General features: G+C 43.9%; 1 protein-coding gene across 1 annotated transcript in view; it reads left to right on the top strand.

The window, feature by feature from the left end:
- Nucleotides 1-280: 280 nt before the first annotated feature.
- Nucleotides 281-27252, top strand: part of ADCY2 (adenylate cyclase 2) — a 430840-nt gene continuing 403868 nt past the window's right edge. Inside the window, exons 1-2 of the mRNA XM_024752509.1 lie at nucleotides 281-352; nucleotides 18614-18811. Of these exons, the coding sequence (XP_024608277.1) occupies nucleotides 305-352; nucleotides 18614-18811 (246 nt within the window). The 5' untranslated portion in view covers nucleotides 281-304. The remainder of the gene's footprint in view (nucleotides 353-18613; nucleotides 18812-27252) is intronic.

Raw genomic sequence — 27252 nt, 5'->3', positions numbered from 1 at the left:
CCAAGCCCGCTGTGCTGAGTTGAAGAAGAGGAGGGTGGGAACCCCCTACCCATTAAGGGATGCGGAGGGGAGGGGAATCCCTCCTGCGAGCGCACAGAGGGTGAAAAAGAGGAAGTTACCGCGGCCCTCCGAGCAGGGGGTACCAAAGGATGGGAGGTCTCCTCCCGGCTACGCTCTGAGAAAGTGGGGAGGAGCGTGAAAGCACCCTGTCCTACCCACCCCCCGCACACCACTCAGAGCCTGGGGGGACTGGAGGGTGGGAGGGCCCCTCCCTCCGCTCATCGTCTTCCTGCTTCTCATCGTCATGGGCGCCTGCCTCGCCCTGCTCGCCGTCTTCTTCGCTCTCCGGCTGGTGAGTGGCCTTCCTGCGGGACCTGCCCGCGCGCCCCGGGGCCCCGAGAGGAGAGGGAGGTACCCGCCGAGCCGCGTCCCGCCCGGGGCTACCGCTCTGCCCGCGGCGCCCTGCCCCTCCTGCCTGCCCGCGGCCGACCTGGCTTGGGCGAGAACTGAGGGCGAGAGAAAAGTTTCCTCGGAAGGTTCTGCCCAAAATAAAGTTGCCGGGGTGTGCACCGGGTGGACGGCCCGGGTGTGCGTTTTCCACCTCTGCGCACCCGCTGGCAAACTCGCCGCGCTTTCCACTCGGCGCCGCTGGCCGCAACAGCCGGTCCACTAGGTCTGTGTCCCTCCGAATCAGCCTCGCGCCTCTTCGCGAGGCCGCTGCCCAGCCCCTGAGCTGGCGTTTTAGTTATTTAACTCTCTAAAAAGCCTGCCTCGGGAAAGTGGTGAATGGAGAGGAGAAATGAAAACAAGTATATTATTATACATATTTGCCTTTAAACCTGTATGGTTTAGTCCCATAGACAGGGCGAGATGGGGTGTTGACCTGTTGTGAGTCTTCAGCCTCCAAGTGTATAAGTAACAAGCATCCGTGGACCGTTGATTTCCTATTTCTAGAGGGGTAGTTAGTCGTGTTTACTGTTTTGCACAGGTTTTTAAACTGGATTTCATCACTGGGAGCGTAATGCAACTCCACAGCTGATGTCAATTTTGCCAATTTATATTTTTCGAGTAGAAATCCTTGGCTCACTCCCGTGAGCGGTGAGGGGAAATCTGTAGATGGCGGTAAGCTTCCTGTTACTGATCTTTCTGTTGGTGTGGTTCAAACTTTTGCACCGCCTGTGATATGTATGTGCAGATCGAGTGCCAGGCATTAATTAATCAGTGAGATATTTTTGGTCAGTGGTTGATCTGGGGATGTCTGCATCGAATGATGTCTTTTTAGCTTAGAATATAAACATACACCTATATTCATGTCCTTGGAGCAAAGGTGTGGGTGTTTGCTTTATTTCAACACGTGTGCAAAATAGCTGTCCTTGGTTTTTGGCAATTTATTCTTCATATCCTGAGCCAGATGGTGCTCAAATATTATGCATGGGAAAACTTATCATCTGGGTTCTTTAAAAAATGAAGTTTTCTTTTTCCCCACACTAGTCAAGAGGTGTTGTCTTCTGCTGGAATTCAATGAGATAAGAATAGAAATTAGAAAGTAAATAGAACATCACGATGCCACCGATCACACCTGGGTCTTTTATTATACAACATAGAGCAGAGAGCACCTTAATTCTGTATTCTGGGTGTGAGTTCATGGCGGTCTTCACACCCTTGTTACCAGCCTGGAATGCTCCCTGGAATGGCATCTTTGTCTCTTCTCACCACTTTATAGGGCCAAAGAGGACCTGGTGAGAGACTTCTTCTCAGTCTCATTGGCAAGCAGGGTCTCTGAAAGCATCTCCTTCTCATTTCCATTCTTGCAGGGAAGAAAACACATCCCTTTTCCTCTGGAAAAAGCAACCAGGACATTGCTACTTGTGATTCTGTTGAATCTGTAATTCAAACCCGTTCTGGCTGGTTCTCTTCCAAATGGAAAAGAAGGAGCAGGTGATGGCCTATTTATAGCACCATTAATATATTTAAAGACAAACGTGAAGTTCATGCTCCCCTACACATACCACTTTGTTTGCTATCATACAGATCTCTAACTTCTTAAACCTTGATCTATGTAGATGTTCTTGAATGGGTCCTCAGGGATTCAGCACAGTCAGCTGAAAGCTCCCTTCTCTAATTTGTCTTTGATCTTTGTGTTTCTTTACCCAGTTCCTTTATGTTCCATTTCACGTGGTGCAAATGCTGGAGTGGTATCTTTTTAAAAAGCTTATTCGGGCATCTTTGCTTTTCTTGATAAATCAATCATTCCCACACTCTCCTGGCATTCAGCTAAATCACTTTAAGTACAAAGCAGGCATTTCCCATGGCATGGCTGTAGCCCAGGGTGAGGTCCAGAGATGGTGGAATGGATCCTGTCCTTTGCTCTACCTAAACCATGCTCTGACTACTTTGTAAATCATTCTAGGTGATGAGCTGTGCAGAAGTGTTCCAGAATCAGGAAGGGTGACGTGGTCTGGTGGAAAGGCTACCTTCAAGTGGGCACTGGGGCTACTTACTGGGCCTGGCCTTGGGAAATGCATGGGAGGAATGGGCACTGTCCTCTGAAACTTGACCTTAGGAAGTACTGGCACAGTTCTGAGATCTGGACAGCTCATTTCTATTTTGCTTTTAGTAATAGCATAAACAGCAGTTCCACTTTACAAAAAATGTTCTCCATCCATGTAGTCAAAGATGGCTAGGTTAGGAGCATTGGAAGATGGGACAGAGTTAACATGGAGTCATGTGCACACAGAGTGGGGTGAATTCATTTCTCATACTGACCAGAGCTTGGCTTCCCAGAAATCTACACTGGGAGACAGAAATAGCTTCCTGGGGCCTGCCCAGGTTTCCACCTTCCTGCGCTTTACTGGAATCACTAGGACAGATGCTTCTTTCCCTTGAATCTGCCTGATTTTGATTTCCACTAGACTTCCATCAGTTCTTGTAGTAGAAAAAGTCTGGTAACTTTCTTAATGCATATCCATAGTTTTCTGGAACATTTGGATCACAAGATGATCCTGATGGTATCCAAGTACATAGTGATTTTTTGGTATATGTAATTGCCTTTGTGTGAAGTGACTTGAAATATCTCTTAAAAAGAAAAAAAGTAAGCTTTGTCTTGACTTAGTATTTCCCTAATTGGCATTATTCACAATCTGCTTTCACTTAATTTCAATCTATGGTCAATCTATGTGTCTGCATCATTGATCATGAAGATAAGGTAATCTGCAAAGTATTTTTATTATATTTTAAAAAGTAAAGTCTGAATTGAAACTTTACTATCTTGCTTATTTTCTACATAAAAAGTGATTAAATAGGTTTAATCCTATATTTGTTAAGAAATATCAAGATGAAACAAATAGCACGTATGATAGCATGTCTTGAATTTTAATATCTTGTTTAATAATAGGAAAAATATTTTCTGTTGCTTATGATGGAAGTTTTTGATGATAGTACTGGGCATGGTGAACAAAATTAAATTACCCTCTGGCATGAGAAAACTTGGAACTAATAAGACCAAACTTTAAGTTCTAAGTCTTATGAGGTAGCTTCATTTTCCAGGACTGGTTCTTATTACTAAATGCATGAAAACCTCATCTCAGAATCAAATCCTCTCTCATTTATTATGTCCAAAATCAGCCAACTTTTCTCAAAATTTGCCCGTCGTGGTTAGGAAAGGCTGACATAAATTTTTTAGTTTGTCAAATACCAGCTAGCTCCAGCCAGATTTGTTTTGGTTAAAATTTATGATTAGGGATGGTCAATATTTCAACTGGAATGGAAAAATTTCATTCCCATAAGTTTTAAATAGTCAGATATTGCAATAAAATAGTTTTTTTTCTGTTTTTTACCTGTTTTTTTTTTTTTTTTAGTTTGGTAATAATATCCAAATGAGTATATACTTTTATCAGTATTAAATATGTAATATGTATGATTTTGACAGAATATGATCTACCTTCTTGTGTTTACTGTGATTCGGTGTTCTAGATCTTTCAAACAATGACCGTAAGTACTTCATTACAAATCAGTTTTCCAGCATCAGGTGTTTTTTCTAGGGGCAGATATATGAGTGTTTCTTTTCTCTATACATGGAGAAAGAATCCAAATTTTTCCAAAACGAATAAGTGAATCCAGTCATTGTAGAGGCAAATTGGCTTTATTATTCCAGACATTATTTCAGCTCCCTTAGTGGGTGGAAGGATCAATGGGGAGAAGTCTTTTTTGGGGGAGTGGAAGGCTGGAGAAGGCAGATAAATATGTCTGACATCTCCTCTAAGGAGCAGGCAATTCTCTGCATACTTTCTCTAGTCTCTTAATTCTGGGGGTGGAGGGGTAGTGCATGCTTTTAGGAATTGGAGTGGAGGTAGCTAAAGATCTGTCTTTCTGCGAATTTCTCTGTACCTGCAGGAGAATCTTACTTGGCAGGTATTTGTAATTTGCAACCAGTAATTCAATAAGTCACTTTAATTATGATTTAACTGTGGTATAAACAAACGACAATGAAAAACTGTAGTTTTCTGCAGGAAAGATGGTTGCAGTTTAGAGGCCTAGCAAGAAAGGATTTGGAAGCATCCTTTGGATATTAAAGTGCATAATTAAATATATGCGCAGTACCTTGCCTTCTCCAGTTAAAAAAGGCAGAGTGTAATGGTTAAGAGCATCTATGTGTGTTGGCATTTTGCCTTTGTCCCTTTCCATCTCTGTGACCTTGGGCAAATTGTTCAACTCCTCTATGCCCCAGTTTTCTTGTTTGTAAAATGAAATGGTACCTGCCTTCTAAGGTGATGGTCCCAATCAGTACACGTGAAGCACTTAGAAGAATGCCTGGCACAGAGTATGCCCTCAGGAACTGTTGTCATTACTGGGTCTTCTGTAGTTGCATTTTCATTGTTGCTGTGAAAAACATGTAGTCACATAGTATTAGAGCTGGAAGGGCGCTCATGCTACAGAGGAGGAAACTGAAACCCAAAGGCGGTGGCTCTTGTCTTTAAGGGTGCAGTTGTGGTGCTGGGTGTCTGACTCTGCCTGGGTGAACTAGGCTGGTGATCACTGCAGATCTAGAATCCCCAGCTCTGGTCCTAGCACAGCAGCAGTTTTCTTGTTTGAAATTTCATGCTGATAGGAAAGTCCTCAAGCTTCGTTCTGTGGATGGGGTTACATTTCCATTTTTTTCTCTTTTAATGTTAAAGAACTGTAGGGATGCTTCCCCACCATTAACTCATTGAGGTAGACTTCATTTATTTCCTTTATGCTGAATGTTCCCAGGGTTTTCCCATTAAGGAGCAGGTGCATTTGCAACTTTGCTTTCGTTGGCCAAGTCCCCGGCATGAATACTGTGGCCTGTAAAATCCATTCCTGTTGAGCTCTGTGTGAATCTTACTGGTGTTTTTTAACTTAAACATTCTATTTAGAAGATAATAATGCTGTTAGAGCTGATCTGTTACTTTGGTAAAGGTGTCTTATGATTCTATTAATTACTTTGATCTGTTTGTTCGGGAATTGCTAGTGATGGGACAGTCAGGGCTAGGTGCTTGTGCATAATCCATTGGTACCCCAGTTCCTTCTATAACTCGATGTTGACATCAGTACGATCCACTGGACTTCACTCATTCTTCCCTCACTGATATTCACGGAGTGCCTGCTGGGGCCCGCACTGGGATGGGCATCCCTCTGGGTGGCATGCCATCCAGAAGCAGCTCATCTTTGACACGCTGCCACTTACCTGTCCATACTAGGGTGGTCTGTTAGTCTGGACGCCGTGACCTCAGAGTGTCTGCATCTGGTCCTTTTTAGCTTTGCTCTCTCCTCCACTGCTTCCCCTCTCCTCGAAGGCTCCCCCTCCCCACGCTGCTTATCCAAGTTCAAGCTCTCCTTCCTGAGCTTAAACAGGTCAGCCTGTGCTGTGCATTCCTATCTGTATTGGTTGCTGCCTCTGATGCCTGCAAAGCTCATTTGTTACATGAAATAATTTACCCACTCCATGACTGTCATCTGATGTGCAGAATAGTTTTGTCAGTTCGTCTTGTCTCCTCAACTAATTGTTAGTTTTTTTCAGGGAAGAAAATTAGCACCCCCCATATTTAATACAGCGCTAACCAGATCGCAGGTGCTTAACTAACATGGATAATTTAGGGGGTAGATGCATTTTTCCTTAGCTGTTGTCATTCCCACTGTGTAGCCTCTTGTTAAGAGCATAAAACTGTCACTAGACCTGGATCTGGTCTCAATGTTGCCACTTAGTGTTCCTGACAAATTAATTTATCTGCTGTGGACTAAAATGAATAACACAACCAGGCTCAGGGAGATCTTTTGGGAACTAAGTAAGATGGATCCTGTGGACATTTAGCACAGAGCTGGGCACATGTCGTACCCAAAACAAATGTAGGTCATTTTTATTATTATACTTGGAGCACACAGGATTTTCCTTGTTAAGGTCCCCTGTAGATATATTTCAGGCTGACAACTAAATGAGTACTAGAATTTTTAAACCTGGGTATGAAAGAACAGGGGATGTTTTTCTATTTATGTGACAAGTATGAATATAGCTTTGAGGTACTTAAAAAAAAAGATGGAGAAGCATAGATAGTTTAATTAAAGTCATATTGTGACACAAGTTACCGTTCTCTAGCACTAAAATTCTGCCAAATTGACACTGCTATTGGCCTTCATATTTTTTTCAATTTTGTTAGCTTTGGATAATGTTATATAATGTAAAATGAACAAGAGTGATAAGATAATATTTACCAGGCAATTCCCTGGTGTCAAACTAGGAAATAGATACACATCTGGCAATGCTGGTTTGCAGCCACCAGGTGCGCTTGGGGGGAGGGAAAAGGATTGTTGAGTCAGCTTGTGTGTTTGATCCATATGACCAAATTAAGACTTTGCTAATGTTGCTTCAATGCCCTATTTGTATAAAGATACAATAAAGATCACAAAGATGGGAACCGGGAGAGGTTTGGAGGAAGACTTCATTTGTTCATCTGTTGCTGGCAACGTTACAAATAATCATTTTTGCTCCCTCTTTTCACTTAGGCTTATGCTTCCATCCCCAGGTGCCACCTTCAGGTGAGAGAGAGTGATGGGCAGAGTTATGAGATACTCAGCCTAAAAAACTCCATGAGCAGCTCTGCCAACTAGTTTTCTGACTCTTCCCAGGGCTGTAGAACGACAGTGCCAAGACAGAAAGAACGAGAATACAGACCTGGGTCACCACCATTAGGAATGCATAAGGCCAATTGTATCTCAGAGTCGAACCAAGTCACTTTTTGCTTGAAATGAAAAATTTCAATATTCAATGTTTAATTGAATATTTTATTCAGTTAAAATCTATTAAATGAATAATTTATTGCATTTGAAACATACAAACATAAAGTACAATGGCTTCTTTTTAGAACGTTGAAATTCTTGAGAAGACTTCTCAAGATGATGCTTATTGTCTGAGAGAATCTTATGAATAAATCAAGTGTCTAGGGTAACCACCCTACAGCAGGTTCCTGGTGGAGACGATGGCGGACCAGCACCATGGTGATGGGAGCCCTGACTGCAGGGTTTCGGGATTAGAATTTCTACCCAATTTCCACCAATGTGCTTTATTATCCCTCAGATGTAGTGATGCTGGGATATTACAGCCAGGACGGGCCAGAGCTCATAGGTGCTGGCTTCCATTCCATGCTTACCCCAAATGCTGAATTATTGCGTGTGTTTTAAATGTACTGTATTATTTTTTAAGCTCTATAAAAAAAGGGAAAATAATTAAGATTTCTAGCTACTAGTGAGCTGTGCATATGATGAAGGAAAGGAAGTTTTAGACTGGTGCATTAGTAGAACTAATAAAGCTATGTGATGTTACAAATTCAGAGGATAAGGAGATCAGATGAATAAAAATGAAAGAAATAATGAAGAAATGTTAACATAGTTCACACATATGGTTGATCTGACACCTAATCCTCTCCCATTATTGGCTTGCAGTTAATTCAAACATATAACATTCATATTCTTCGGAATTGGACTTTAGGTGCACAGAATGGGATTTATCATTTGATTAATTTGATTAATCTTTGATTCTTGAGCTCAATCCTCATTTATATCTATTTGGCTTGCGTGTTTATTTACACTAAAATTAAACATCCACGAACCCAGTCCAAACTAGAATATCCCCAATAATGTATTTCAGTCTACACTGCACCTCTCCCATTCCCCTACCTACCCTCAGAAGTAAACTTCATTTGCACTTTTTGTTTGTCATTCTCTTGCTTTTCTTTTTGTTCATTTTATCATACATACCCTATATATATCATGTGGTATAAAGTGGTGATCGAGGTCCATTTACATATTTTTTTTCTTGTGGAGAATCAATTTTTACTGATTCAGTTTAGTTACTTCTTTCCCCAAATCTGTTATAAATCAAAATTGCATATATGAGTCGTTTGTTATGGGCTATCTTTTCTCTTCCATTGGTTAAGTTTTGTTCTTTTTTTTTTTTTTTTTTTTTTTTTTGTGGTATGCGGGCCTCTCACTGTTGTGGCCTCTCCCGTTGCGGAGCAGAGGCTCCAGACGCGCAGGCTCAGCGGCCATGGCTCACGGGCCTAGCCGCTCCGCGGCATGTGGGATCTTCCCGGACCGGGACACGAACTCGTGTCCCCTGCATCGGCAGGCGGACTCTCAACCACTGCGCCACCAGGAAAGCCCTTTGTTCTTTCTTAATACACACACACACACAGAGTATAATTACTAAGCTTTATAATATGTATTAATATTGGGCAAGGGAAGTAACATTCAGCTCTTTGAAAAGTTTCTTGGTTATTATTGAATTTTTGTTCTTCCATATAAATTTTACAATCAACTTATTTTAACCTCAATATGAAAAAACTCAAGTGGGATTTTGTTAGTGTTATATTTAATCTATTGATTGATTGCTGATAATTGATATTTTATGATATTAAATTTTTCTATCCATGAACATGGGCTATCTCTCCATTTATGTGCTTCAGTAATGTTTTACAATTCTCTATAGGCTGTTCTTACTCCTGAGTACCAAAAGATATTTTGTATTTTATTGCTTACTGTAAATGATGTTTTAAAAATTATGAATTTCTACTCTTTTGTTGATGATGTAAAAGAATATAATTTTGGATATTATTTTATAGCTACACAACTTATCATATCCTTTTTATTACTGGTAACTGAAATGCAGATTCTTTCAGGTTCTCTACATAGACAATCATATCATCTGCAAATAATGAGAGTTTTATTTCCTTTTGTCCAATCCTAAGGCATTTCATTTCTTTTTCTTGTATTATTGTACTGGCTACAAACTCTAATGTGTTATTGACAGAACTTGTGATTGAGGGTATCCTTACCCTTTTTCCTAGTTTTAAATAGAATTCCTTCATAGTTTATCCACTTAGGATCATGTTGGTTACAGATTTTTATAGATATCCTTTGAGATTCCCTTTTGTTCTAATTTATAAAAAGTTTAAACGTGATTGGTTGTTGAGTTTTACCAAATTGAGATAATTATAGGATTTTTTGTTGTTTTTTAACATCAAAATAATGGATAATAATTTTCTATTATTGAACAATTTTTATATTCCTGATACAAACACAGTTTTTATGATATCTCTTATAAAATGTTGGATATGAAGTACTAACATTTTGTTTAAGATTTTTGCAAGCATATTCTTTGGTGAAACGAGTTTGGAATTTTTCTTTATCAAATTGTCATTTTTCTTTTATAAGTTTTTCTGGTCTTATAAAATAAATCATGGAATATGCCTTCATTTTTAGTTTTCTAAAAGTTTTCATTATGTTAGAGTTGGTAGAATTTGCTTAGAAAACCACATGGGTTTGTTGCTTTCTTTGTAGAGAGATTTTTAAAATTTCTGCTTCAGAATCTTTGATAGTAATAGGATTATAGTATTTCTAACTTTACTTCTCAAGTCAGTTTCAATAAGACTTTTCTAGGAATCTTTGCATTTTGTCCCAGTTCTCAAGTTTAATGGCATGTATGTGATAATACTGTTCTCATTTTTACACTTTACATATACTATATCTTCAGGTTTTATTTATAGTGTTATTTTTAGGTGCTTTCTTTTTTTACTTAATCTCATCAGATGTATGTTTTGTCTTAACATATATTAAGACAAAACATTTGCATTTTTGCTTTCTATCTTTATTACCTCTTGTGTCAATCAGAACATATTAGAATATGCTATGGAAACAAACAACTCCAAAATCTTAATAGCTTAACACAGTAAAGGTTTATATTTTGTTCAGGCTGCACAGTAAATTTGAGTCAGCAGAGGAATTCTCTCACACCAGTCACTCAGAGATTTAGAATGAAGGAAGTTGCATCCCACAGTATCCTTCTTTCCTTGATTGCTACACTAGGGAGGAAAAGAGTGCTTCACTCTCTGGCAATTGACATCTTCCACATGGAAGTGACACATCACTTTTATTCATTTTCCATTGACCAAGTAAGTATCCTAGTTATCTTTTGCTGCATAAAACCCCCCAGAAAACTTAGCGGTTGAAAACATCAACATCATTTATTTTCCTCCTGAATCATCAACTTGGGCAGGTTTGGCAATGGCAGCTCATCCCTGCTCCATGTGTCAATTGGGATGGCTTAAAGGCTGAGAACTGGAGTCCTTAGAGGCTTACTCACTTACATGTCTAGTGGTCATTGCTGGCTGGTAGCTGAAACTCAACTGGGACTGTTGGCTGGAACACCTTCACATGCCTCTCCACATGGTTACTTGACTTCTTCACAGTATAGTTGCTGGGTTCCAAGAATGACCATCCTCTAAGAATCAAGTAGAAGTGTATGGCATCCTTATAATCCTGTCTCTGAAGTCAGATAACACCACTTCCATCATGGTCACAAAGAACTGCCCAGGTTCAGTTGAGGAGGGCATAGAACCTCACTCGATGAGAGGAGTGCCAGTCACATATGGGTTGGGATATATTATGGCCCCCATTCGTGGGAAAAACAGTCTACCACAGTACCTTATATAGCACATCAAATTCCTGTATGCCTATAAGGAGGATGCATCAGTTAGCTTGTTCTGCGTAACAAACCACCTCCAGAATTAACAGATTGGAATAACTTATTTAGCTCACAATTCTGTGGGTCATCTCTTCATTCTAGCTATTCAATTGATCTCTGCTGGTCTATCTCTTGTTTGTGTGGTCAGCTGGCAGCTGGTGGGTCATTTGGTAGCTGGATCATCTAAGGCGTCCTCATTGACATATGAGGCCAGTTGGCAGGCTGTCAGCCAGGGATGTTGGGTAGGGTGACAGAGTCACTGGGCTCGTTTAGCAAACTAGCCTGAGCTACTTTGCATGTAGCGTTCTAAAGATCAATGAGGAAGAGGGCAAGCCCTGATACCTAAGTATTTTCACGTCTTTGTTTCATGCAACTGTTGTCAAATTGTCCAAAGAGAGTCACGTGGCCAGGGCCAGAGTCAGTGTAGGAGAGAATTACATAAGGGCTTGGATATAGGGAAGGGAATTAGTGCAGCCAGTTTTGCTGACAAAACCATAACCATAATAGAGAGGTGAACTAGAATGTTTAACAGTGCTATTACTACCACGGTGCACCTACCTGGTCACCAGACATTTAGTTTACTCCTTCCTTAAGAAAATACATACATCCCTTTCTCAAGAGAGACCACTCCAAAGTTCCATCCACTAATGGCAAGAAGCTCAGAGTCTAGGATCTGTGAATGAAGGGCACTAGTTTGTTCAAAGGGAATGCTGAGCAGTCATTTCACATGAAGCCTGAATGTGGCTTCTTTTTTTTTTTAATTTTAATTTTGCTGGAGTATAGCTGATTTATAATGTGTTAGTTTCAGGTATACAGCAAAGTAATTCAGATATATATATATTCATTCATTTTTAGATTCTTTTCTTATATAGGTTATTACAGAATATTGAGTAGAGTTCCCTGTGCTATGCAGTAGGTCCTTGTTGGTTATCTATCTTATATATAGTGGTGTATGTGTATTCATCCCAAACTCCTGATTTATCCCTCCTGTGGCTTCTTTTGATCTGGAGACCTGTGGACTAAGAAGATGTTATCAACCATCCACTCAGCCACCCAGTGCACAAAGGGATAGCCACAAAACTCTCCCATTATCCCAAGGGAAGAATGACACACATTCATTAATCTCTGGTCATACCAATTATAAATTCCCCTGGGCAGACAGTTTGAGGGTCCCTGGCCCTGGGGATGGGGATTGCTTCTTCATTAGATCCAGACTCTTGTCCTGGAAATAGACCCCTGTCTATTATTTCCTGTGACATCTGAACCCTCCACTGGGGAGGTTCTTCCTTATTGGCCATCATTTTGACCACAGCTGGATTGATTTTGGGGGAATATTTCCTTCTTGGGGACTGAGCAATTTTCTCTACCTCTTTCTTGCCATAGATAGAGAACCCCAAATTTCCTTTGTTTAGAACAGCAAAAGTTCACATTGGCATTTCTTTTGGAAACACAGATCTTTCAAAACTTCTTTGAATTCTTCTCTGTTTAATTTCACTCATCTCCCGGTGTCAAAGGTCATGTTCTTTTCAAGACATACTTCTGTGATTTGCTATATTTCTCTGCCTTTTCACTCCACCTATCTCTCAGTCTTTCTCTTTCCCTCTCTCTATGTCTGTGCATGCTTTGAGCCTGTTTGGGAAACACAATTTCTGGTTCTCTTTTCCCTGTGCCTTTTTGTTCAGTTGAAAGAATTTGCTGGCACCATACTTTTAGTTGGGCTTCAGCCTGAAGCACCTTAATCCATTCCGTCTTCCATAGTAGGTTTGATTTTTTTTTTCTGCACATGGCTGGGTTTTAATCACTCTAGGACCCAAGTTCTGTCATTTACTGGTTCAGACTGAGAAGCATTTTCCTCTTCCTCTGACAAATCCATAGAATTCTGCTTCCCTTTCATCCCTCCTTACAACCAATCAGTTATTTTCTGAGCTTGTATTTTTCTTGTACCTTAACAAATGCAGTGAGCAGCAACACACCCATACTTGTAACATTGTGTTTAATGGCCCTTTCTAGAGTAGGGGTCAAACAAACTCTGGCCTGGGACCAAATCTGACCCACTGCCTATTTTTTTCAAATAAAGTTTTATTGGAATATAGCCTGACCATTCATTTGCCTATGATCTATGACTGTGTTTAAGGTACAGCAGGGTGTGTTTAGTGTGACAGAGACCTTATAGCCAGCGAAGCCTAAAACATTTATGATCTGGCTCTTACAAAAGAAGCTCGCTGAGCCCTGCTGTAGACTTACAATTCTATTAGAGCATCTTTTGCCTTCCAGGACAGGAATATATTTTGACCAAATGTTGGACCATCGCGTAGCTTGGGTTGCTACTTTTCGGTCTCTGAGAATAGTTTCCTTGCTGCTTCTGCCACCTAGCAGCTATCAATGCTGTATATTTTAGGTTTGGGGCAGCACTGTATTTCAGGTACCAATTTTTGTATCAGCAAAGATGTTATAGGTTGTGACGGGTTAATAAACCTCCCACACCAGAGGTTTACTTCTTGCATACACGTCCTGGCCAGTGTGGGCCAGGAGGGAGCTTCTGCTCATCTGGGCTGGGCTGTAGGTGTCCTCCTCATGACAGACACTTCTGTAATCATTGTACCATGGAGAGAAAGTGCTGTGAGACCTCTCACTGGCATTTACATGCCTCTGCCCAGGAGAGAAACACTTCACTTCTGTCCACATTATTTTGGCCAAAGCATGACTACTTGGAACTTCAAAGGAGGTCAGAAAGTACACCCAGAAGGAACCCAGAAGAAGGAAATAGGGAATATTTTGGAAAGTCCCTGACCACCGCATCTTCTTTCTACTTTCTTTGGGTTTCATTCTTTTCCACATTTCTGAAGTGGGATCTTTAATTCACCAGTTTTCAGCTCCCTTTCTTATTATGGAGCTTGGCAGCAACAGGGAGCATTGAGATCAGCAGAGAGTCACTAGGTCAATCAGGACGTGCAGGGATGTGCACCCGCCAAAGGGAGCCCTTTCAGGAAGGAATGTAGTGGGGAGCCTGGTCCGGCTGCTTTGGTCAGAGTGCTGCCCGTGGAGCAGGGCAGAGCCGGGCAGGCTGGGCCCCTCCAGGCTTCTCCACACGTGTCTCATCCACATCCGACCCTGCGCATCGCCCTTCCTGGGGCTGCTTGGCTTCCACCTCCCAAATCTTTTGCAGGCACCTGCGAGGGCCAGCTCTCACCTGGGAGCATTCCAGGAAGGGGATTCTGGTGGGGACTTGCTCCACTTTCCCCTCCCAATTCTCACACCTCATGGTAAAATGGAGTATGACTATGTATGTGGGAAAGAATGAAAAAATATATTTTCTATCACGTATCACACACACACAACACACACATATATATTATGTGACACATATACTTAAAAGCAAATGTGTATCATAGCTAAAGGCTGATTTCTTTTTGCCCAGTGACAACCCTTCAGATTAATTTGTGGTAATCAAATATATAATCATTTGAAATGGAAATGAAAAATTGGCATCATTTCAATAAGGAATAGTCAGACTAGCATTGGTGGAAAGTACTCAGATTTGCAGGAAAGAGGGAGTGATGGTCACCACGATAATAATCTCATTTATGGTGCACCAGTGACATACTCAGCCCCGCCAGCCATGCAGTGTCTGTAGTTCTGTTCATGTGAGGAAACAGGGACTTAGGGAGGCCCCGTGCTCGCTCCGAGTTACAGTCAGTGGTGGAAATTGGTTTCTACCTTCAGTCTGTCGGACTTCAAAGCACTTCACTAAAATATCCTTTTTATAGAAAAGTATTTTACATTAGACTGTCCTTTACCATCTAAAAGAAGAACAGTACTGTTTAACAAAAAATGAAAAATACACGTGGAAAAGAATGAACATACAGATAATCTGTTGCTCCATGGAAAAGCCTCCAAGAAACAAAGCAGTTGTCACATAATAAATAAAAACGATGGGTGTTTAGTAGGCTTGGCAATTAGAAGCGATCCCAAATTACCCCAAAATGCATGGAACAGGAGAGGATGAAACAGTCCAGGAGAGATAGGAGCCCATTATCATGATAGTAGGTAATACCATGCTCAAGATCTCTTTTAAAGGCATTTTAGCCCATTTTATTTAGTTTGCATTGTATGGTAAATTTAAAAAGTCTTTTTAAAGATATGTCTTAAAGGCATTTTCACACATTTTAGTACTAATAAAGACATTTTAGTACATTTCATTTAGTTTACATAACATGGTAAAACTTTTTTTCCACGAAGGGAGGAGGGGTGAGGATATATAAACATATTTAATTTAGATTGACAATGTTTTCACTGTTTTTGTTCACTTTATTTTGAGCTACTCTATTTGTTTTATACTCTGAATTTTGAAAACTCAACTAGCTCCTAAGGAAGCAGCCACGGGGGAGCTGTAGTGGCTTCATTCATCTTCCTGTCCACTGGGGCCGGAATAAAGGACGGGGGAGGCCCGTGTAATTCAAGGTCTGAGGGCGTTCCGCTGTTTCATTTATTTATTAGCCTTAAGAAAAACGCATGATTCAGATGCGGGGTTAGGAAAGAATGTGGTTTATAAGCTTATACATTCTTAATGAATACTGTTCTGTTTTCTTTCCTTGACAACCTTATAAAAGATTCTATTTAGTGGAGAAGTCCATATTAAGGTGTTTGGAGTTAGACTTCAAAAGGCAAATGCAGAATAAATTGGTGGCTGTTTTCTTTATGGAAGAGCCCAGATTCTTCAGTGGGCTCAGGTTTTGCAATGGTCAGGGCCACTGGCCTCATAAGCAGTGGCTGACTGTCTTAAGCCGTTGGCCATCTGGGAATCTGGTCCCCCCAACCGAGGCTGGGGACACTGCTTGAAGCTGAGATTCCTTCTCTGGTGTGTGGGATGGACCAGGGAATGCCACGCATCTGGTGAGCAGGGGTGCCAGCCCCTCAGATCAGATTACAATGGAGGGACTTAGGGCCTTTTTCCGCCCCCTCCTCCCTAAAAGTATATTCACAATCGTAGTTTATGCTGGGTTAGCATGGAGATGTATGTGATCTTTGAGCTTAGAATCTTGGGTTTTTTGGTTGTTATTGTTTTGATTTTGAACGAAATTAAAACATTTCTGTGGGACCGTAAAAATATTAGGGGACCCAGGCTCTGTGTCCTCTGTGCCCAGTGAAGAGGTCACCTGAGGCCCACACTAGTCACTTCTCAGTGATCAAGACGCTGATAGTTAAAAAAAAAAAAAAGAAAAAATATGACATAGAGACTCCAATATTTAAAACCAAAACCCGTGTATCAAGTCTTATTACATAATGTACCCAGCTCAGTAAGGCATTGGGTCTTCAACTGATTACCGTTGGATCTTTTAAAAAGAGAAGCACAGGAAAAGCTCCTACAGGTAGAGTACTTTGTCCCCCTCTTCCTGGAAGGACTCACAATCACAGACTTTCTGTTCCTTTAGCTAGTAATTTTCACTAGACAGTCACGCATATTTTCACACCATTTTCAGTCTTTCTGGAGAAATCAGAGCCAATAAAGTCACTGATTGTTTCTCCCTTACTGGGTTAATGAAGTAAGTGAAAAGCCACACCAGGAAAACAGCTGTCCTGGTTGTTTACTGGTTAGCTTTCTGTCCACAGCTCAGTTAACTTCATTTGGGAAGGTTTAAAATAAAATCGGTTTTCACGGCTCCATGTGTGTAGCAATTGTGGTCTCAAATTTGCTGTCTTCAGAAGACAGGCTGTCGGGTCCCTGTGTACCTCGGCCCATGGTGCCTACGTGCTGGGGAGCACTGGTGGTTACCTGACACCTTTTTGCAACGATTGGAACATGTGTGTGAGGGTAAGAGTACAATTAGGCACTTAATTGTGGCCAAAAATAGCAATGGCGGGAGATTATAAGAACATCCCTTTGGATCCTTCTGTTTCCTGGCTGTTGTGGAAACAGATTCCTTTGGCCCCTCAAGGACTGGCCGCACCTGGTCTAGTGGATCATCTCTACACAAGCAGGGTGCGGACCTGGTCTAGTGGATCATCTCTACACAAGCAGGGTGCGGAGCTCTGCTGCAGGGGTCTGCAGGAAAAGACCGCCCCCAGCTCCCTGGGCTGGAGCCCTGGCTCTCTCCCCATCAGCTCCACAACCCTGGCACCTTCTTTCCGTTCAGGGCCGTGCGTTTCCTCAGCTGTAGAGCAGTGCAGGCACCAGCACCCACCACCCCCATAGGGCTGTTGTGTTAAAGGGCTTAATGTACCTGAGTGTTTAGCACAAAAATATAGACATGAGTATTTGCTGTGATTGCCTTTTTCCAGGTATCACTTGACACAAATAATTGAGAGAGAGAAGGGGAAATGAAGGCATTGAGGGTGGGCCTGGGTCCCTTTTCTTTCTGCTGGGTGTCAGCCTGGGCCCCATATGGTGGTTTGGCTGATCTGCTTTGCTTCCCGCTCGCCCTGTGGTTATGGCCTGATATCTGAAGGGGGCATGGGGGGGCATCTCCAGGGTGAAGTTCGAGATGCTCGTGGCATGGAGTGAACCCTGTACCAACCAGAAAAGGTGAAGGCTTCCCCAGGCTCTGGTATTTGAAAGACCCACCCCGTACTTGCCAGATTGTACCATAACTTTTAATATGCTAAAACCTCAGTGGAAGTTCTTAGGGCCGCGGCCATATGGGTTTTTGATTGAAACTCCTTTGAGTATTTCACCAACTAAATATATCGGGTGAGGATTAAATATCTTAAACTGTGTTCCATCCCATAGTGTGTGCTGTTCAGAGCAAGGTTCCAGCATAATGTTTGGAGAAGCTAAAGCCTAAGTCCAGGCTTGGATAATCAAAGGAAGTATGATGTCTATTACATTGTATGAAATTGTATAGAATTGTAATGGTGTGCCTTTTAGGGGGTGTGTGACTAGAAAGGGATAAATAGAAAATAAGAATTAGTGTGCAAATGTGGATTTTTAAAAAATGCATTAGTAAGAGGCCAATAATAAATGTCCATTTTCTTTTTGCTACTGGAGCCCAAGAGAGGTGGTGAAGGAAACTAGCAAACTGACACCTTCTTCTAAGTATTTCCCACTCTCTCATCTTCTAGACCCTTTTCTATTAACCTATGTTCCTGTTAAAACATTAATTGCATAATTAACATAAAAGAAAAACTTCTCCCTTGAGAGCCTGAGATGGTTTTTAGGTTTTATTTAAATAAAACATTTCAAATCCATTTGGAGGCCTTAATTTCCTACAGTTGGGGTATTTCTGATCCTCTGGTGCAGGCAGTGAAGTTGGTTGTCTTATTTTATCTGTACCTTCTGTGTTCTTGCATTCACTTTTGAATGAAATCCATTTCTCCATTTACCAGGGAAAATTTGAATTTGATGGCATGGCTGTTTTGCATTATTTAAATATCCAATACTGGGTTATTTATATAGAAAAAGCATGGTTATTTAATAAGAAACTTAAATTTTCAAAAGTTCAAACTGTTTTACTTCTGAAATCACTTTTAAAACCTGATATATTTCGACACTGATTAGCATTGATAACAGTTTGATAACCAGTCATGGGTACCACGGGTTTTCTAAATTGTACCTTTGCAATATTTTTTTTCTCTCCTTAGGAAGTTGAAGACCACGTGGCATTTTTAATAACAGTTCCAACTGCCCTGGCGATTTTCTTCGCTATCTTCATCCTCGTGTGCATCGAGTCAGTGTTTAAGAAGCTGCTCCGCCTTTTCTCTTTGGTGATATGGATTTGTCTCGTGGCCATGGGCTACTTGTTCATGTGTTTTGGAGGCACCGTCTCTCCCTGGGACCAGGTAAGGTGTTGAAATGCCCTTTGTGTTTGTTTTTCTGTGCTTTGATCTGTAACATACCGAGTTCTGTCAACTTGGCCCTAAACTGTAAACAGGAGACCAATAGCTGAGAAGGAAGTCTTCTGAAACAGCTGTCTCGGGCATGTCCCCATAATGAAGTCAATCAGTACCCGTTTGAACTCCTCAGACCTGCTGGCCGTTGGGGTGCTGCCTGGGCTCACCTTGTCATGTGTTTCTTCTGATGGCTCAGTCTGTGTTTACACCTCTCACCACTTGGTCTTGGTAACTCCATTCTCCTCTAACCCCTGAGTTTCCCATTATTCTGGAATCCCTCTGGGACTGGAGCCTCACTTTGTGCCTCTAAGTCTTCAAAGACTGGTCATTGCCCTTGAACTCTTTCTCAGTGACTGGATCTCCCTTCTTACAGACAGATGGCTGTGATACTGACTTTGTATCAACGTGATAACGTCATAGCAATAGGGAGACCCATAGTTCTTCATGTTGAAACTGGGGAGGCTCTTGACTTAGAAAATGACTATGTCTGGAGGATGTTAGATCTTTAGGAGAATGTAGTCTAATGGGCTTTTCCCTGTGTACTGCTGCCACAAGGCTGTAGCCTGCTGACTGCTTGGTCAAGTGCTGGGTCGTCCAGGGTGCAGATGTGGGCCGCAGATGGGGGTGTGCTAGTTACTAGCTTCAAGTTTGTGATGGGAGCCAAGGGGTTCTGTCACCCTCCAGGGAGAGATGAAACTGAGCACCAAGGGCTGTCCCTGAGTTGGTGGCGACTCAAGAGCCTGGGGTAGGAGAGGAACAGGAACCACAGATGGATAGAGGAGAGGTCATTAGGACATGAGGCCCAGGGAGGGTGAATTGCTGTGGAGGCCAACGGAGAAGAGAGGTTCAAGATGGGAACGCACAAAAGGGTTGACGTGCCTGAGCTGAGAGAGCACTGGGTGAGCCCAAGGATGAGGTTTCCAGAGAATTCTGTCCCATGACCTCAGCCAAACCATCCTCCTCTTTGGGCCTCGGTTTCTTCTGCAAAGAGGCTGGGCGAAGTGAACTCAGGTTAGTCCCTCTGGCTCTAAAGGATGCTGTGATGGTGAGCACAGGTGGAAACAGTGCCTTTCCTCTCCTGCAGCTCCCCGAAGAGGCCCCAGTGCTCAGGGAAGCTCCCCTGGCCGTCTCCTCATGCCCCCGTTCAAGCCTCTTGCAGGGCTGAGCTCCCCCCCACCCCTGCCTCCACGCTCCGGCCAGCTCCTTCCCATCCTCTGCTCCCCGCTTTGTCCTTCACACGCCCTCACCCAGCTGCCATCGATGGCACGTGTGGCCCGAGGTCCCTCCGCCTTCACACCAGTGCACGTGGACAGAAACAGAAAACCGGTTAAGAGCGTCATTTGCTTTCTGTGGCGTGGACCCAGTGGCTTCTCCTAGCACCAGTGCCACCTTGTTTTAACAAAAGTTTTAGAAGAAGCCTTACTATCTGGAACGGCAGTTTCCTTTTGTTCAGAATTCTCTGAGCTTACTTTTCCATGTGAATTACGGAATCAGTTTGTCATGTTCAGTGAAAGCTCTACTGTTACTTTCATTAACCTCATCGGGCCCCTTCCCAGAGCAGCCTCCCCAGATGTCCAGCTGATACCCCACTGGGCCACCCCCCATCTTTCTTGTTTTTCTGTAGCACTCATGATGATCTACAGCACCTCAGAGCACGTGACATACCCCTCTCTTTGTTAATCAACTGTCTCCCCTGCAAGAATATAAACTCCTTCCGGGGTCCGAGGGTGGATTTGACCATCATCGGTTGTTGTGTCTTCGCACCTCTGAGCATTCTCTGCCAGTAGGAGCACCCAGAGCTGCTTGTGCAGTGCTTTCCTTAGTGGATGACTGTAGTTTTTCACTTTCTGATTTGTTGTTGTTGGATTTGTGTGTGTGTGTATCCACTTATTCCGTTTTCACTTATCTGTTGGTTTTATAACATACACTTTGGTTTTATTGCTGCTATCTGCCTGCTTGTACGAGATCTCTCTAAGCATCTTAAACATACCTATCTCACAGTCATTTTACTTCCATTTTTTCCAGATTGATTCCCCAGGTGTTGAGTTGGTTGGCTCAGTTTCTTGGCATCAGCTTTGACGTTGTTGTTTCCGACTTTAAGTTGAGCTGGGGGTCTTCACCCCCCGATCCGTGATCCCACCCTAACCCTCATGCTGCTGAGGCCCTGGGCAGAGAGAGCTCCTGCGTGGAGCCTCAGCCCTGTTGATGTGGCAGGTGGCCTGGGCAGGCTTGTAGGAGCACAGCTGTGTGTGCCTGGTGCCCAGAAAAGGCCACAGCCAGGCTCAGCGGTTGCGGCTATTTCTGGCCACTGTTTCTAAGCCGGGGGCTTGGCCAGGGTGCACGCCTCATGCTGGAGGGCTGCTCACACCTCTTGCCGGAAGAGGGGTGCTTTGGGCCCTGTGCCTCCACTGGAACTTGAAATCCTGCCCAGAACCCCCGGCTACCGCTGCCCCTTCAGCAGGGGACTTGAAATGTAGTTATTCTGCCAGATTGACCCCAGGTTTACTCTCTGGAGTCTTTTGGTATCAGCAACACAGATGCAGGCCCCTCACTGAACGCTGACCTTCCAGAAGTGTTAGACTAGGCTCAGTGCGCTTGAGGAAGTGAGCTCAAGGAATGGTTCCCACTAGAAGGTATTTCCGTAAACAGTATTACTATGAGGGGATGCAGGAGACCACCTGCTGCACTGACGGGGACAGTCCACACAGGGCCCCTCACCGCTGACGCCAAGGGCAAGTTCAGGGGTCCCAAGGCCACCTGAGGCTTAATCGCTTGCTAGAAGGACTCTCAGAACTCACTGAAAGCTGTAATACTCCTGGTTATGGTCTCTTACAAAGAAAGAATGCAGATTAGCATCAGCCATGGGAAGTATTCAGGAGAACTGCCAGTTCTAAAGCCTCCATTGTTCCCTCCATGGGGAGTCACACGACAGCCCTGCCCTCCTGGCTACAACATGTAGCGCTGTGCATGGGGAATACTGCCTGACTGCGAGGGTCAGCAGAGCCTTGTGTGTCCGGGGTTTTGACTGGGACTCCTCACGTGCTGCCTGCGTGGCTGACTGTCGGTCTCAGCCTCTCTGTAGACAGAGCTGACACTGCGTGGCCCTGAGCATCCTTCGTGAATCGCATTTGGACAGTCTGCTGGCCAAAGCCCCCAGGCAAACAGAGTCCTATCAGGTGGGGCATTCCTGGGGCCTGGAGCTCCCCTCCCAGGAGTCCAGGGCAAAGGCAGAGCTGTCTCTGGGTGAGGCTGGTTCTTCCCTGCACAGGTGGGTCGAGTGTAGATCTCGGCCATCAACAGCTCCAGTGCAGAACCCAGAATAGAAACAGCCGGTGCGGGCGTCGTCTGGACGGTGCCACCCCTGTTCTGGGTGCTTCCCTTACACAAACCCATCCAATCCTTGCGTAGCTCCGTGGGGTGGGCGCCGTCATACCCAGGCTCCCCAAGGGTCCAGGCTTCCACACCACGGGTACCTTGCTCCCGGCCGGGCTGCAGGTGAGCAGGACAGGAGATTTGAACTCGGGGGTCTGATTCCAGAGGCCACTCTGATCCGTGATACCATGGTTCTCAAGAGGGAGCGATTTCACCCCCAGGGGACGTTCTTCCCTGTCTGGAAATGTCTTTGATTGTCACAGCCTGGTTGGGGGTCATCTAGTGAGTAGAAGCCATAGATGCTGCTCAACATGCTACGGACACCCTACAATGCACAGGTCAGCAGCATCACCAAGAATTATCCATCCTCAGATGTCTGGAGTGCTGAGTCTGAGAAACTCTGTATTTTCAGATGCTGCCCCTCAATGTTGTCTTTTCAATTCAGACCCAGTTCTCAAAGCCTCAGTAAGTGGAACTGTAGAGTTGCCAGGGCACGACTTAAGAGTGATGGTTCCGTTTTGATCAGGCAAAGATGAGTGATTTCACAGCGTGTATCCTGGAGAAGGTACCCTCAGGGGAAGGGGTGGCAGCTTTGAGATTGGTCACCAGTGTGGTGAGGAAGGGGTCACTGGGGAAATAAGGAAAACACGGAAGACGAAACTTCAGTGCCTTTGCCCTCACAGCCCTGACTGTGTGTGGAGGCCTCTCATCTTAATTCAGCTCAAGACACCCCCAGCTTGGAGTCCCCTCCTACCGTGTGCTGCCAGCATCCCAACCCAGCTGACATTTGCTCCACACAGCGGCCTCCTGGACAAAAAGTATTTACAAATGATATTTTGTTGATGGTTCCAAACATTCAGAGGGAAGCCGGGTGATAAATTGCAGAGTCTGGGGCTCCAGCTGTTACAGTGGCAGCGTCTGCATTTTGCAGGGAAATTCTCTGCCTGCTTCTGGCTCCGGCTGATTTGCTGAAATGCCCGCCATGTGCTGTGATGAGCTCCCCATCGATCAATGGTAGAGGGGCTGCTGATGCACCTTATCTTCTTTTTCTGAATGTTTGAAAATACTTGAACGATTTTGAACTCAGCAGAGGAGGATTCAAGGTGTCTGTTCTGTTAGGTAAAGGAAAGGGATAATTTTTATTTTTTTAAGACACCAGCGGCACTGTGTCTGGGGCCCATGGTCCCCTCTTCTGCACGTGCCCGGGCCACCACACGACATGACAGTGCTTTCTGTCTGAGGGCCTCTGGAACGCAGGGCCTTCCTGATAGGTAAGTCCTGTTGAAAGAGGCTTAATGGAGGTTGACAAATAGTGTCTCCCAGCTCTGGAGCCCGACATCTGAAATCAAGACGTGGGCAGGGCCACGCTCCCCCTGAAGGCTCCAGGACAGGATCCTTCCCTGCGTCTTCCAGCCTCATGCGGCTGCCGGTAACCTTGTGTTCCGTGGATTGTAGACACACCTCTGCAACGTCCGTCATCACGTGGCACTTTTCTCCCTGTGTCTCTTCGCTTCTTATAAGGGCACCCATCAGACTGGACTTAGGGAACCCCAATGATTTCTTCTTAACTTGACCATGTTTGCAAAGGCCCTAGTTTTAAATAAGGTCACATCACAGGTACTGGGAGTTAGGATTTGAACACATCTTTGGGGGGGGGGGACACCGTTCACCTTATGACAGATGTTATTTCACGGGAAGACAGTGTTGCCTAAGAGGATGCTGTCCTGTTGCAGGAAGCCAGTCCCATCTCAGGGCCTCTGTGATTCTGATATTTACTTCCCCCTCTTAGATATCTGACAGCTGCTCTTGATGTCGACCTTCACTTAAACCACAAATCCACTTTGGGATTAAATGTATGCTGTGGAGGTTTTTGACCCATTTTCAAACCAGTGTCTGGGAATTAGAAACATTCTTGTGTGTGAATAGCCTGCTGAAATCAACAGAACAGAAAGAGAAAATAACCTGGTGATTGATCCCATTGCCTTGTAAACAAGCAGAACATCATAAACGAATGTTTGCACATGAGGTTGGTTTAGTCTGCCAGTCCGAATAATGAAGGTGCTTCTTTGGGGTTTCTACCTGAGTGACATGATGACACTTTTCTTGCCTGATACATTTCTGTAATGTCTTTGGTTCACTTAGTGCAGCCTAAACATTTAGGTGATGTTTTAATTTATGACTTTCTATCAAGACAAATCCATTCCATCTCAGCTGAAAACCCCTGACTTAGGTCCTTCCCTCTGAGATGAGAAGACATTGAGAAGGTGGCAGGGCAGGAAGGCAGTCGCCTACGATGGCTGATGTTAGCCTGTAGCCACTGGGTTGGCCAAGTGAGGACCAGAGAGTGAGTCGTATTTGCATTTGATTCCAGAGTTCTGCTTCCCTTGTATTAAGAGCCCACTGACTAGAGTTAAATAAAAACTTCCATTTCTGACAACCCCATTTCCGCCTTGGCAGGGACACCAGGCTGCAGTTACTGTATAGATCTGTTAAATTACCAATGTGAAAGGCTAACATTTTGCTCCAGGAAGAAGAGACTTTCTGTGCCCTATTACCTGAAAGGATGCCAGACATTCACCATGTACCTATGTGTGTTTTCCTACAAAAATAGGACGTCAGTGTTCAAACATCTTTTTTTTTAACTGAAAATGGGTGAGAATGAAAGAAAAGCAAGGCCTCTCATAGGTTTTGAAATGGCACAGAGCCAGTTTACAAGTGCAGTCACTTGGAGAGCTGTTAAAGAATGTATTTACCCCTGGAAGAACCTAGTAGCCTATGAATGAGAGGAGAAATCCAGCCTGTTCCTAAGTATCCAAGAAAGCCATCTCTGTATGCTTTTGTGTACCAAGGTTGATTTCTTAGGGGACATTTTGGATTTAATATGAAGAAGAACATATCTGAGAAAAGTTAAAAGTAATATAAAAATTATTTCATTTAACAACAAAGGTGTAGGGGTTTTCTAAACCCCCCCCCCCTTTTCTTAATAATGGCAAGGAATGTACTGATGAAATGTGAATTTTAAGGAAGTGCAGCACAGCTGGACACAGCCCCAAGTGAAGTTATTTTGAGATCCCCACATGTTTCTGGCTGTTGAGCACGGAGGTGGCATGGCTGTATTCTCTCTACTGTTCCTTCCCAGCCGGAGTGTTGTGAAAACCACACAGGCTGTGCAGTGAACTGGGGATTTATCACCACCCTCACTGGGGCTTCCCAGCCCTGACCTTGCTTGAAGAGACAAGTCTGCTGCTGTTTCTGGAACAATCTCCGTGTTTCCTCTTCTTTTCTCTCCTCCCGTGCTTTTCTTTAGAGGAGCATGAGCCCTGGTACTTAACATTGGCATCTTCATTAAACTGTTATCTGGCAATGGAAGGGATGCTGCCGTTCTCACCTCTGAGCTTTTGCGGTCCTCCCACCACCCCATGCCCACATCAACATACATTTTAAAGGCTGGGTGGCCTCGGAGGCATTTTTTTTTTTTTTTTTGCCGTACGCGGGCCTCTCACTGTTGCGGCCTCTCCCGTTTCGGAGCACAGGCTCCGGACGCGCAGGCTCAGTGGCCATGGCTCACGGGCCCAGCCGCTCCGCGGCATGTGGGATCTTCCCGGACCGGGGCACGAACCCATGTCCCCTGCCTCGGCAGGCGGACCCTCAATCACTGCGCCATCATTTTTGTTTGCTGCTCTGTTCCCAGTGTGCAGCACAGTGTCACGTACATGGGGATCACAACGCAAATACTTGAGGAACTCATTGAACGAGTGCACGCATGACATATCTGTCTGCTCGACCCCTCCTCCGGTAAGGAGAGAAGACACTTCCGCGGTCTTGGTTCTTCCCTGCTCCAGGCACCGTTCAATTACTTTACCTACCTGCCTTCCTGATCTGTACAACCCTGCGACGTCACTACTATTATTACGTGCAATTTGAAGATGAGAAAACTGAAACCCAGAGAGGTTAAGCAACTTTCCCAAAGTCACACAAGTAGGAAGAGAGCCGGAATTTGAACATGACATTCTGGCACTGTGTGTGATCATCACACGCCGTCTTCCTCTGCGCCTCGTCGTTGGTGACTGTGGGGTGTTTCTTGTGGTGCCTCAGCAAAGGACAGATTATTACGTGACGAGGAAGGGGGCGCACTGGAGAATTCTGTATTGTTCTATCTGTTCCATGTTATTTGGAAAAACTTCATGGGGTAGGAGCTGTTGCTTCAGAGATGCCAAAAAATTGATCGCATCACTGTTCTGAATTGCTAGTAATATTCCCAGTTGGAGGTATTTTCATTCATCAGACGAGTCAGTAAGAGAAACGGGACATTTCGGCCCAAGGAAAAAACGTCTGTGTGTCCATATTAGTCAGCATTATTGTTTGGAATTCAATGACTGCTTTCATACTAAAATGAGCATAACTCCCTTATTAACAGATTTCCTGTAATTACACTTCTTTCTGCTGATTTTCTCATCTGGGTCTGTCTTAGCATCTGTGTGTGCACCAGTAATCAGTCCCTTTCTTCCCTGTAGGAAAAACCCCTCAGGCTCAAAGGACCATTTGCTGGGATACTGGCTCTTCCAGTAAGGCACTCGTGTCCTAGGGGGTGGCCACCAACATAAGGAAGCTGGTCCTGTGTGTGCAGCAATCAGGGCCTCTGGGGAAGTCAGTGTGCGGTCAGAAGAAGGAATCATGACAGTAGTCTGGAGTTTGTAGTGTTTTCCTGAAAGAGCTGGAACTTTACAAGGGAGGAAAAATGTTCTGTAGGCTTCCAAAACATCTGTTACTGACTCTGTTTAAATGGAGACATTTTTGATGGTGATTATCTTAGGGCTTCCTGCATCATGTCCCTTGTATTTGCCAAATGATTTTATAAAACGCTGTTTGTCATAGAATTCCAGCTACTTTGGCCTTGAATCTTGGATGCTGTTGTTATATCCAAAGAAACATACTTACGGGAGCTGGTGAATAATATAACCTGTGATTGTCCTGTTTGGACTGTGTGTGTGAGTGCAGGGGAGCTGCTGACGTGAAGG

This window comes from Neophocaena asiaeorientalis, unplaced genomic scaffold (genome assembly GCF_003031525.2).
Source record: "Neophocaena asiaeorientalis asiaeorientalis breed wild unplaced genomic scaffold, Neophocaena_asiaeorientalis_V1.1 scaffold52, whole genome shotgun sequence".
Classification (NCBI taxonomy): Eukaryota; Metazoa; Chordata; class Mammalia; order Artiodactyla; family Phocoenidae; genus Neophocaena; species Neophocaena asiaeorientalis.
This window is presented reverse-complemented; position numbering and strand designations above follow the sequence as displayed.